Here is a 12500-nt window from a genome sequence, read left to right on the forward strand (position 1 = left end):
CCTAAAATACTCTTTACCATTCTCTTTTTTTTTTTTTCTGAAGTGTGCAATTAGAGTGGATTGTATTTTTTTTTTTCACGTGGAAACAACAATTTCTATAAAACAAACAAATCAGCCAAATCCCAATGACTTATTGACCCTTAATTCTTTCAAGTCAAATATTATTCCTGATGGGAAAATAGTGAGGAATGGGTGCATTTGATTTTGGGCATATGTACACTTTGAGGTATGGCTGAGTCTGGACCCTGGAATCTGCCTCTGGCAGCCCCCCATGAGTTGGCAGCTCTGCCCCAGCACTCAGAACTCTGCAGCTGCTCAAGGAAACCAGCTCTAACAAGAACATCAATTTCATTGCACCACAGCAGAATCTGGGGAATTTGCAGTTCATCAGAACTGTATTTAGAAATCTGATCTTGATCCAATATGGACTAGAGCCACACTTAAAAATAACACCATCCCCAGCCAATCAGAAAAGGTGTGTTTCTGCAAGCTCCAATTATTATACTTTCTGTTATTTCTTCATTAGACAGAAGTTATAAACATCATCTGCTCCTGAAGGCAAATGTCAGTGTACTCACAGAAAAAACAAAAAGGCTGAGATTAAACAGCAAGAGTCCTCACCCAGCTTGCTTTGCCAGGTGTTACAGTATGAAATTAAACATCTCCCTCCTCCCAGTCCTCAATGGCCAAGTGCCTCATTTGTGGGGGCAGCAAAACTGGTGCTGAGTTCAGTTACACACCAGCCACACTCACCATTGGTGCTGTGCTGCAGATTAAAATATCTCAGTGCTCAGTGGCATTCAAAAATGAAAACTCTGCTAAGAACTCTTATGAAGGGAAGTAAGAAAAAAACCCCATAAACCATCTCTAGGCTGGTCCTAGCCTTCTGCAGAAATGAGGTACATTGCAAGTCTTAGGCAGTAATAAACAGTGCAGTAAAAAAAAATCTACAGATTTCTAAATGTGCAACTGACAAGGAAAGGAGTGCTAGGGAATTGTTATGTACTAATTCTCACACTACTTGAACTGGTAATGCTATGAAGGAGACAATTTAAAACACACAAAAGGAAAGCTTTTGTCATGTGACAGAACACTGAATTCATTGCCTTGAGGTGTAGTGTAGGTTCATCTAAAAAGGTTCAAAAAGCAATCAGTAAATCCATAAAACAAAAGTCCATCCAGAGCTCCTAAAGGGAAAGTTTTAGCATGAATACTCCAGATCTGAGTCCCTAAACCACAGAAAACTGAAAATTGAAAGACACACCTGAGGAGTGATCCATCCACATCCTTTACATGAACGAGTCCCTAATACTGGTGTTAGGAAGAGGATGCTGGAGTTGATGATCTGTTCAGGAAGTTCTTATATTCAAACAGATTTCATGGACGTGTTCAGGAGCCAGAAACCATGAACGTGTCTGTGTGAAAAGATGTCAGAAAATGGGCAGGAGTTCAGATGTTTAGCTTTTCTGACAAGTTCAGAGAACCACTAACTTTTAAAAGAAGTGACTTAAAAGAGTAGCAAGTGTTGTTGTCTTTCTTGTGCCTTGTTTCGCTGGCTCTGACAGAATAACTAAATAAAATGAAAATATTTTGCACTTGTCTTTGGATAAAAGTTTGCGGATGTATATTGTCTTTTGGCAAAATATATTTATTTATGACACATGTATTTATTTTTATTATATTTATTTATATTTATTTATGACACAAACACACAAACAAAAAAACATACATCAAGAGTGAAACTGGGTCATTTAAAACTCACATTAGATACAATTTGTAAGAAAATAAATGTATTTAGTGAAACTGTCTGACAATCCTGATTGTAAACTCACTTTGTTGACTTCACTGTTTTCATTGTAACTGTGATTTCTGCTCAATACCAGCATGGACAATATTTGAAGATGGTCTTGCCTGTTGGCAAGTGTGTTAAAAGAGCCAATATTCTCCTGAGGCAGTTTTTCTGTGGGTGATTGTTCCCTGGGATTTCTCAATCAATTTGGTGTTTCTCCAGAAGCGCAGATAAGGTTCCTGGCTGTGCAGTGCCTCTGTGGACTGTGGGGTAGCCCACATGCTGCACCTTCCCATCTGCTTTTCCAGCCATTTCTTTCTGAAATCTGGGTCTCGGGGATCTGGAAATTCCAGTGGCAATTCGCTCCAGACCGTACACCATGATCAGCAGATGGACGGCCATAAGGACAGAATGCTGCTCTTAAACGAGCTCCTCGTGCTAAAATCTGAGCATAAAACCACATGCTGGTCCGACACGGCTTCTACGCCTGTGTTTTGACTTTAACAAACCATTTCACAGCCTTTTCCATCTCGTGCCTCGCCGGGCTGCGGATGCAGGCTGCACGCTGCAGGAGGATGAGGAAGGTTTGAGGACGGGTTTGAGCCGCGCTGTCCGCGCCACCCAGACGGGAACAACCCCTCGATGCCCCCGCCGTGTGAGAGTCCCCGCGAAGCCCTCAGGACGGGCCCGTCGAGCCTCATCCCGCCCCAATCAGCCGCACACCACCCCGATCCACCTCAATCCACCCCGATCCACCTCAATCCACCCTGATCCACCTCAGCCCGTCCCCTCCCGCCTCCCGCCCCTCAGGCCCGCTCCCGGCAGCCCCCGCGCGCACAGCCGCGAACTACCACCCCCGGCAGCCCCCGCGGCGCCCCGCGGCTCGGCCGCCGTCCCTGGGACTCTATCTCCCAGCAGCCCGCGCTGCTGCCCGACCCTTCATTTCCGGGAGCGGCGCCGCGTCCCTGGCTTGGCGGAGGCGGCGGCGGCCGGAGCGCGGCGAGCGGGGCCTCCTGGGGCCGGCGGCGGAGGGAGTGGGACCGGGCGGGTCTCCGGGCGGTCGGGCCCATGTTGAACATGTGGAAAGTCCGGGAGCTGGTGGACAAGGCGTGAGTACGGTGGGGCGCACGCTGGGGGCCGGGGGCGGCTCGGCCGTGGCCCCTCAGCCGGGCCCGCGTTCCCCCCCGCCCCCCCCAACATGGCCGCGGCCCCTCCCCTGCTGAGGTGGCGGCCTCACACCCCCTCTGTGCCCGGCTGACCCCCGCCCCGTTGTCTCTCTCTGCTTCCGTCCCTGTCCCCTAGTGACTGCGCGGGGTGGCCCCTGAGCGTCCTCCCGGCGTGGCTTTGTGGCCCCTCCGGGGCTGCAGGCAGGCAGGGGTTGCTTTTTAGGTAGTCTGTGGCCTCTCCATTATGGCTGGCTGCTTTCCCGCCCCTCTCGGGCGCATCTGGGCCCTTCCAGCCCTTGGCGATCAGCGCTTCGGCTTTGGGTGCCCCCTCCTGTGCCAAGGTCCCAGGCTGTGTGTGCCCGGTTTGGTGTACGAGCCCTTGGAATCTGGCTCTGCTGGATTCGCTCCCAGCGTGGCTCTCAGACCCCTAAGGAGGAACAGACAAATGTCTCAAAGTGGGAGGACTGTAAAGAATCACCTGCGCGTTTTCAGAGAGCTTCCCAAGTCATCACATGCTCTCTAAAGTGTTTCCCTCCTTCCTAAGGACAGATTGCAATTGCCATTGACTCACAACCCCGGGCCGTTCAGAGGTGGAGTTGGTAGAGGACTGAGATATCCGTTCGCACCCCTTACACATTTAAATAGATCAGATATTTACAAGTTTGTTTCCTTGAATAGAGCCTCCTCCCACTGAAAACTTGTCTGTGGACCTGGTTATCGCGATCACTGTGTTGCAGATGGAGAGTGTGACGTTATTATTGCGTGTGTCAGCCACTCCTTCATTTTTGGATTGAGAAAAACTTGATAGAGTGGAGAGAATTTAGCAAAGGTTGTTTTGCTTCCTCAAATAATAAGTCTGTAGGGGAAAGCTTAGAGTACTTCTCTATCACTCTTTTTAGTGGTGCCCAGTGGCGGGACAAGGGGTAGTGGACACAAACTGAAACTCAGAAGTTCCGTGTGCTATGAGGAAAAGCTTCTTTCAGGGTGACAGTGCTGGAACAGCCTGTCCAGAGAGGTTGTGGAGTCTCCTTTTCTGGAGATATTCCAAACCTGGCTGGATGTGGTCCTCTGCAACCTGCTCCAGGTGTACCTGCTTTAGCAGGGGGTTGGACTCTGAGTTCCAGAGCTCCCTTCCAACCCCAGTAATTCTGTGAGTTGAAGATATCTCTGCTCATGGCAGGGGGTTGACCTAAGTGCCTCCCTGAAGTTACTTTCCAATCCAAGCCATTCTGTGTTCTATGAATTGTGGAATGCTAATGTCAGGAAAATTATAAACCTCTGGTGTTTGTGGATTCATTTTCCTGACACTAAGAGAAATAACTGGCTGAAGGTCTGTAGATTGGTATGTACCAGATGATAATAAAGACAAACAGTTGTACCTGCCCTTACCAGTCTAAAGCCTTTCAAAACTGATGGTCTGTCTTAAACATTTTAATTTTTGTTTCTCCAAACAGTTTGTAAAGGGGCCTATGTGATGTATAGGCTTAAAGATGTCAAACTGAACAGAAGTGTCAGCTTAGTCATGAGAATCAACTGTTTTGCTCATGGTGCTGTGTGCTAGACTGAGACTTTTCTAGGCCAAGATTTGTATGACATTTAAAAAACACTGTGATTAAGTCTTGTCCTGAAGAAGTTACTTACTTTTTACAGCTTTTTGTATACAAAATCAACCCTGGGTAAAGTAGTTTTAATAATGTGACCAATGAGAAATTTAGGAGTACAGCCCTGACTTGAGTTCCAGGACCTTTCAGGGAAATAAGGTTTTTCCTAAGTTTTACTTGCATAATTTTTGGCGGTAGGATTAATGATCACTGTAGCGTAATATTGTCACTGTTTTTAAAATGTTTACTTCTAAGGATATAAGTTATTAAGTCCAACAGTACATCAAAATTTGGAAAAGACATTCTATTTCCAGAACAGGTGCAAGAAGTGAACATTTCGTATAAAAAAATACGTTTTTTTGAATAAACTTCAGTTTTCTGGGAATAACATTATCCAAATAAAGGAGATTGTTTATTAAAAAAAAAGGGGGAGGAGGGGCAGGAGGAAAGTGGAGCCTGCAGAGTAAATATTATTTAGAGACATCAGGATCAATAGTCCCATTGTGTGTTGTGCAGATTTGTCATAATGTCTTCTGTCTTAAGGCCATGACTTAGAAAATTCTCTGCAGAGGAAGCTAAATGACATAATCTGCCTCATAAATAACAGCTGATGCTGTGGCAGCATCATACTGAACTTTAACAAGAAACTGCCCTTCTTTCCTTAAAAAGGGGATATGATTATATGAGGATTTTGAAAATGTGCAAATAGCTTGAAATTTTCCTACTTCAGACCTTGAAAGATTTGATATCTGGTTTGAGCTCTGCTTCTTGGTTCCATATTTATCTGATACTTATCTTAGAGTTTCAATTGACTCTGGGGTTATTTTTTATCCTTATTTCTGCTTCAGTGGCTGAGAGCTTGGTTAGTCAGCTACTTCTACAGGAGGACTTTTCTTACACAATTCACCAATTCTTTGGTGTGTGAAGGTTCTGTAAGCAATGGTAAATAGCTGTGGGTTGCTTTAAATGCAAAAAACACAGGTAAAAATGGTAACCTGTTAGCATTCATCAAATTCTTGGAACCAAAAAATAAGTTAGCAACTGCAAAATGCATATGAGAAACTCAAATCTGTATTTAGTATTTTTGAACTTTTGGTCTCTGTATTTCTTTGGTGCGGTTGGAATTGGGCAATGAAGTTTATCAGGTAAATTCTGCTTTGTAATTCTCTTCACACCACAATTGCCTCTTATTTTTATGGTAGCATTTTCTAGTAACTCCACAGTATGGATCTGTATCCAGCTGGGCTACTGAGTTGCAGTCCTGTTGTATTTGAAGTTTAGGAGGAATACTCTGTGGTAGAGTACTAGATTTACTATTCTAGGATGTGATAGAACCCTTTTGTTACGTGTCTTGTTCTGCTCTTTGTTAAATTCACTGCTTTCCAATGCCAATACAAGTCCCTCCCTTAAATATTAAGTACCTTGATTAGCTTTGACTGAACAGTAATACCTTGTTTCTGCCTGGGCAGAATAAGGTGAATAAGGTTGCAGTTTAAATAAAATAATTAATAAAACCTGTCTGTACCTAGTATAAGGTTTATTCTTGCAATTTCAAAATAACTGTCAAAATTCTTCCACCCTCCAGTTTCTTAATGGGTACTGCAGTGTGTTCAAGAGTTCTTCAAGTGTGTGAAATTATATTGAATTTCTGGTTGGTTTATAGTTTAGAAGGTGCAGGCCTACATACTCTTCTTTCTTCTGAAGTAAATTCTATTTTATATTATTATGTGAATAAATTAACTTAAGAAGGCAGCTTTTCACTTTTGTGTTCACTTGTATGGGTTCTTTTTCCCCAGTAATTCAAAACTGAATTGGAAAGTAAACTAAACAGTTGGAAAATAAATGCAGCCCTCTGTGCTCTGCTTGTTGGCTCCAGGACAGTGAACTCTGTTTAAATGGCAGAGGTTTCTGATGGCTCAGGGCCAGGGTGGTGCTTGGTGCAAAGTTGGTGAGTCAGGTGGCAGTTCTGAGTCACTCTTGAGGCAATGTCAGAGATTTCTTGTTCGATTCTCTTTTGTCATAGGCTTAGGTGAGGGCTGCAGTGTACCAGTGTTGCCTCAGCATTCTGGGCAGGAGGTGGCCAGTTCCTGTGACAGAGCACAGAGGCACATGTCACACACTCGAGCTGCTGGTGGGAGTGTGAGCTGCAGGAACATTTGGCAGGTGGGAAGGAGTCTGGTCTCCCTCTCCAACCTCTCTGCTGCAGCATGGGATCTGCAGCTTTGTCTCTGGATGCTCTGGTGAGAGCAGTCCCAGTTACTGTGGCATCCATGGCAGAGGGTTCAGGTTACCCCGTGCCTGCTCTGAAACAATCCTGCAGTTGTCATGAAACTTGAGGCCAAGTGTTGCATTTACTGCTTGTGAGCTGCATGAGACTAAGGATCTGCAGGCTGCCTGGTACTGTGTAGAAGCAGCTTACACAAGAAAAGTCACATTTTTATTGGTACAGGTGTATCACTACTTTGATAATCAAATCACCAAGGGTCTTAACCAAGTTTCTCCTCACTATGATAACAGAACTGGCAAAAGCTGTTGTAGTCACTGAGAGTGAGTTCAGGAGTCCTGGCTGTGGAAATACAGAGTGTTACGCAACTTGGTAACTTCACTTTTAAGTCTTACTGGACAAGTACATGTTGTGCTTTGTGTTCCCTGTGAGATTTGTAGGACAGTGCTACAAAAAAAACCCCATGGCTTTAAAAAAAAAAAAACAAAACAACAAACCAAGGAATGTTAAGAAATCCTGTTAACACAGGTTTTGACTTGTCAGAAACTTGAAGTTATCAGCTTGGCCTAGCAGCCAAGTTCAAAAACCAGGCCATCATCTCTCTTTAGTTGTGTTGAATTTCCCCTTTTTGAAGCAGAAACTGTTGATTTTTATTTTACTGTAAGGTTCCTGCGTGTTGTTAACCTGCATGAGGGGGTTCAGCTCAGAGCAGAACACAGTGTTTGTGTGTATACAGGTAGCAAGGCCAGCTGGGCTCCTCATTGCAATAACTTCCCTCTCAATATAAGATGACATTAATATTTTTGCTGCCTGGTTTCTGTCACAGATGTGTAGGACATGCAGCAGGCAGGCTGGAAGACCTTTGGACTTAACTGAGGTTGGATTGCTGCCTATGTAACAGTGTGGTGAGACTTTACAGACAGCTTCTTTAAGATTCCATTGCCATTCTTAGCTTTTGTGATCTTCTGTATGCATAACCTTAATGTGAGAGAGCTCCTTTTAAGCATCTTTCCACACATCAAAGGATAAGAAACAGTCTCATGAAGAAAGGGATGAAGGTGACAGATCTGAGTGTAGTTGGGACAGTATTACCCAGATACTCATTTGTATTAGTTCAGGTGAGTGAGGGAATTGTCACTTACTTTTACTTAAAAATTAAAGGAGAGCGCCTGTGAGTTTCTTGCCAGTAAAAGGAATATGACAGTTGCCATACTCCTGTTTTGTTCCATGCTCCTTCCAGTTCGGTTTTGTCCACCTAACTGAGCTTTAACTGCTTTGCTATTACTGCTATTAGCCACACCTTTCGAGTGGCCCAGCAGGAATGTGTTCGCACTCCGTTGTGTTGTAGAGTGGGAGGCAAAGTGTTGCAGAGCTGTTTCTATACACTTCACAAGCTTGATGAATTGCCCAGTGTGTAATAGTTTAATTTCTTTTGAAATGGAGAGCAAACAGTCTTGCTTAGAATTGATCGTAATAGGGAAGCATTATAACACCTTAAAATTTATTTTAGAGGTAGGCACTTGGGTCTTCAATTATTTATTCTGATGCTACATCTGTGCAAAGAGAAAGGATTCTAGTGTTTGGGGAAAAGGACGGATTAAAAGAGCTGTTGTCATGAGCTGCAGTAGAACTAGGCAGGGGAGAAATTCTGGTTGATAAAGAGCATGTTTTCTTTAGTGCTTCTAATTGTACAATCTGTAAAGAGGAGGGTAAATTATTGGTAAAATAGAGTGAATTACTGCTTCTATTGTCATTGCAATTTCTCGCTGTTGTAGCCCAAAGCATGTAATGAGACCTTGCACTTCACTCCCAGGTCACAGATGAGGGAAGCTAGTAAGATAATTCTGTCAAGTAAACCAAGTCACATTGTCACAGTTAAAATTCTGCCTTTGTTGACTTGCAGTCTCATGTTGCTGTCTGCTACCTCATGCTATGTCTGCAGGATACTAATGTGATAAATGCACCCCAGTCATTTACCCTCCAATTACAGACCTTACAGTTGACTTTTGGTTGCTCTCTGCCTGTACAGTGCTCATGTTTGCCCAGAAATAGGCAGGATCCCATGTATCCTTAGCTGGGGATTTTCAGTCTACCAAACTGCTTTCTCTTTTTAATGTGACTGTAATTGTTCTTATTTACAGGCAATTTTCTTGTGGTTCATGGATTTGTCTACCCAGACTATTGAGCTCTTTAATGAAATGCTGTTTGTTCCTTCAGTAATAGCAGGTATTATTGTAAGTGATCCATCATATAATAATCCAGCAGAAGGGTAAATGACTATCTAGCATTTGACCATTGTTATCTGAATCTCCTGTAAACTCCTTTGCTTCAGTCCCAGGATCATTTAGTTTTTTATATGTTTAAGATTTATTTTGGTTTGCATAAGCAAGATCTTCAGGGCAGTGAATGCTTCCACAGTTTTATGTGAGGGACAGTTAGTTAACCCTCACTGCATGAGTTATTCTCCTACTGCTGGTAAAGAGGTGTCCTGCTGGTAACTGCTTTAAGAACAGCATTTTGTATTATTATTACGAGCAAGATGATGATGATCTTCAGCCCTGGAAGGGTTTGTCCTCTGCCTGGTTACCGGAGAGCTGAGAGAAGAAAGTCTTGGCAGTACAGAGGAGGACTGGATTTGAACATAGCGTTTGGCTCTGTGGCCGGGCATGGCTGTGTCTGCCAAGTACTTGTAACAACAGCAAGTTACTTCCTAGGACTTTCCTCCTTTCCTTAAAAAAATTCCAGAAAGTTGCTGGTATTAATAAGGAAGAAAAAGGGTTCTAGTCTTTGGGCCATGTAATTGAGTATGGGAGATAAACATCTGTGAATGTATTATGCTCTGTTATCTCACATACATAAATTCAGTATACTCTGGTTTGAATACTCAGCTGGTGGAATAATCTATCAAACAGGCAAATATGACAAGCTGATGGATTTATTAAGAGTTGGTATAAGGTAGTTGTGACCAAGCACGCAGTTTCATCAGCACACTCCAAGTGGTGCTTTTGTTAGTGCTCTTTCAAATGTGTTATTGCCATTTTACACCCTGTGGTAGCTGACAATAGTCTGTATTATGTTGTGTAAGGCTAGCTCAGGTGTTGGCTTTATGTATTTTCTGGGAATCAAAGTGATGTATGCGTGGCAACTTCTGTGTTCTTGAAATGTTTCTAAAGCAGAGCTTTGCATGTCCTTGCCCAGCAGGACTGGGCTCCTGCTTGGGGAGAGCATGAAGCTGGTCAGAGATAAGAGCCTTACCTCCATCACTGTGCGCTGCTGTGGTCAAAAGGATCAAGGTGCTTAACTCAGTTCTATGCTAATTCCTCTTAGTTGTGTTGCCAGTTAGTGTATTGCAAAATATTAGCTGATTTGCATAATTATTTCATATACAAGGTTTAATTACTTCCAAAGCATTGGACACACTACTGCTTTCTCTCCTCAGGCTTTGCTATTTCAGTGTGCAACTGTAAGTGTTGCAGTTGTCCTAAAATACAATCTCAAAATGCTGATCTGATTCTTTTATATTTGTCTCCATTCATTTCAAGTGTTAAATGGATTTCTATATTTATATGAAAACTGTATTTTTTTTCTAGAAACAAATGAACCATTGGAGAATGAGTGAAGCATTGCTTCACAAGATGGTAGGTTAAGAACACAAAAATGTAATGATTGAGGGTTGTGTTATTCATTCTGGAACTTTTGGAATATCTTTCATTGATTTATTCCGAAGTTTGGGTACAGCTTGTCCAAAGTCATAATACAAGAATTCCAATTTGAACTCATCTCCAACATACAGAGTGTGACTGGCCTGTTGACAGGGCAGGAAATTGAAACTCCTTGAGAAGAGCTGTTCCCTTTAATAGGGTTCTTACTGATACAAAGATGTACAATAGCATAACATTTTGTTAAAAGTTGGTTGTTTCACAGACTTTGTTTAAATGGTTATCTCAATTTTTTTTGTATTCATAAGACAAAATTAATGTAGGGCAAGACAATAAAAAGCTGAATTAGTAGCAAATGTACCAAGTGAATAAAGTAGTCAGGTTTTCAATTGGTCTTTTTCCAGCTCCTTATAGTGATCTGGATCTTATTGACACAGGTCAAATGTGGACCCAGTTAGACACAAGGATTGACAGCTGTTGTCGGGTTTCAGTTTGGAGCAGGAACTTTATTTACCTTTTCCATTTGGAATGAAGAGCTGTTACACAGCTAAAACTTGAATGATGCTTGGTAGCCTCTTTAAAAACAGAAGTTGTGTAGAGGAGCATAACTCTTCAGAACAAAATGGTCCTTCTATTCTGCCTCTCTGCAAAACAAGATCTGATTTTTACTGGGGTGTGCTTTTTTTTTGTTTTTTTAAAGATATGCTAAGGGGAGGGCATGTGAAATGGTTACTTACTTCTTTCTAGAAAGCTGTATAGGCTGTGGTGCTCTGAGTACTCTTGAGTAGTCTTTTTTGGTACCAGTTAGGAAGAGTATTCATTACTTATTCTTGCATTGTGTGCTGTGTAGTGATGGTGTTTGGGTTGCTGTGTGAGGAACTGGAAAGAGGAACAGATCCAAATGGAAGATCTTTCTCTCCCAAAAGGACTGTAGATTATCTGGGTTTGAGTTAGAGTAATTCCCTAAACTTGTTTGCCATACAGCTGTGTTGCATATTTGAGGAAGTGGTGTTGAGATGGAAGAGGAGAGGAGAGGAGGGGGACCCTTAAAGTTCTCACGTAAGTGGAGGACATTGGGCACAGGGTTAAGTCTCCCCTTGTAGTTGCCCTGAAATCTCAAGCAGAGTCAGCACTTTCACCAGTAAGAAGAGATAACCAAAGCCATGAAATCGGAGTTTGTAGTTTCACAGTCAGTGCAAGTGTAGGCTGATGGTGAAAGAGGTTTCACAGCCTCCCGTCTGCCACAGCCTGCACACTTCTCTCCCTTTTGCTGGCACTTGCAGACTTTCTGCTTGATGAGAGAATCTCTGACTAACCAGTTGTTTTTGCCAATTTAATTCTCCACTGGATTGGTTCCCTGGTATAGTTAATTCCATTGTCACACAAATATTTGTACTGGCATAAAGGAAGGAATGGTATTTGGGCAAGAATAAGTGGCTGGGGGCAAAGTACTAATTGAGTGTAATACACCCTTAGCATGTGATTTCACAAAGCAGGTTGAAGAGCTCTAAGATTATTTTTCTGCTAACAGAGAACTCATTTTATACCTGGCCATTCCCTGTCTTTGCCTTCCTTCTGCTGCTAATGTGTGCTTCAGTATTTGGTTGTGCTCTCTTGCTGATAACAGCTGAAAAACCCCCGTGGTTTTAGGGTTCATAACTGATTTGGCAACCTGTTTTACAAACAGCTGCTTATGGCACCACAAACACTTGTGGTGATGGGGAAAAGGACAGGAGAATTGGCTGTGGGAGCCTTTTTCTGTGATAAGACATTTTTATATGTTTTTGTTATTTAAAACTGTACTGTTAGTGATTTGTTAGCTGCAAGTTTAAATTTTTTTAAGGTTGTTCTCCTATCTCATATATCACAACTTGCAAGCCAACCTTTCTGTTTGTATCGCTGTTGTGATTGGGAGGGTGAGATCAATATTTTGGTTCCCTCTTGGGTCACAAATTTCTGAGAAAGGGTATAAATTAAAATACAGTTTTGTGTCGTGTGTGGTGCTACTTTGAGTGATTCAGGTTCAAATTGATCTCAGGATCCAAAAGATTTTCACATGAG

General features: G+C 42.7%; 1 protein-coding gene across 2 annotated transcripts in view; it reads left to right on the top strand.

Moving 5' to 3' along the window:
• The first annotated feature begins 2728 nt into the window (after positions 1-2728).
• CLINT1 (clathrin interactor 1) overlaps positions 2729-12500 on the top strand; it is a 47077-nt gene continuing 37305 nt past the window's right edge. The window contains exon 1 of one of the 2 annotated variants that reach the window (XM_086852107.1): positions 2729-2898. In XM_086852107.1, coding sequence (XP_086708233.1) covers positions 2858-2898 — 41 coding nt within the window. In that variant the 5' untranslated portion in view covers positions 2729-2857. Of the gene's footprint in view, positions 2899-3633; positions 3785-12500 lie in introns of those variants that run through there. The other variant, XM_086852108.1, reaches the window with a different exon arrangement.

The sequence above is a fragment of the Cyanistes caeruleus genome, chromosome 15, assembly GCF_971803275.1.
Source record: "Cyanistes caeruleus chromosome 15, bCyaCae1.hap1.1, whole genome shotgun sequence".
In the NCBI taxonomy this organism is placed as follows: domain Eukaryota; kingdom Metazoa; phylum Chordata; class Aves; order Passeriformes; family Paridae; genus Cyanistes; species Cyanistes caeruleus.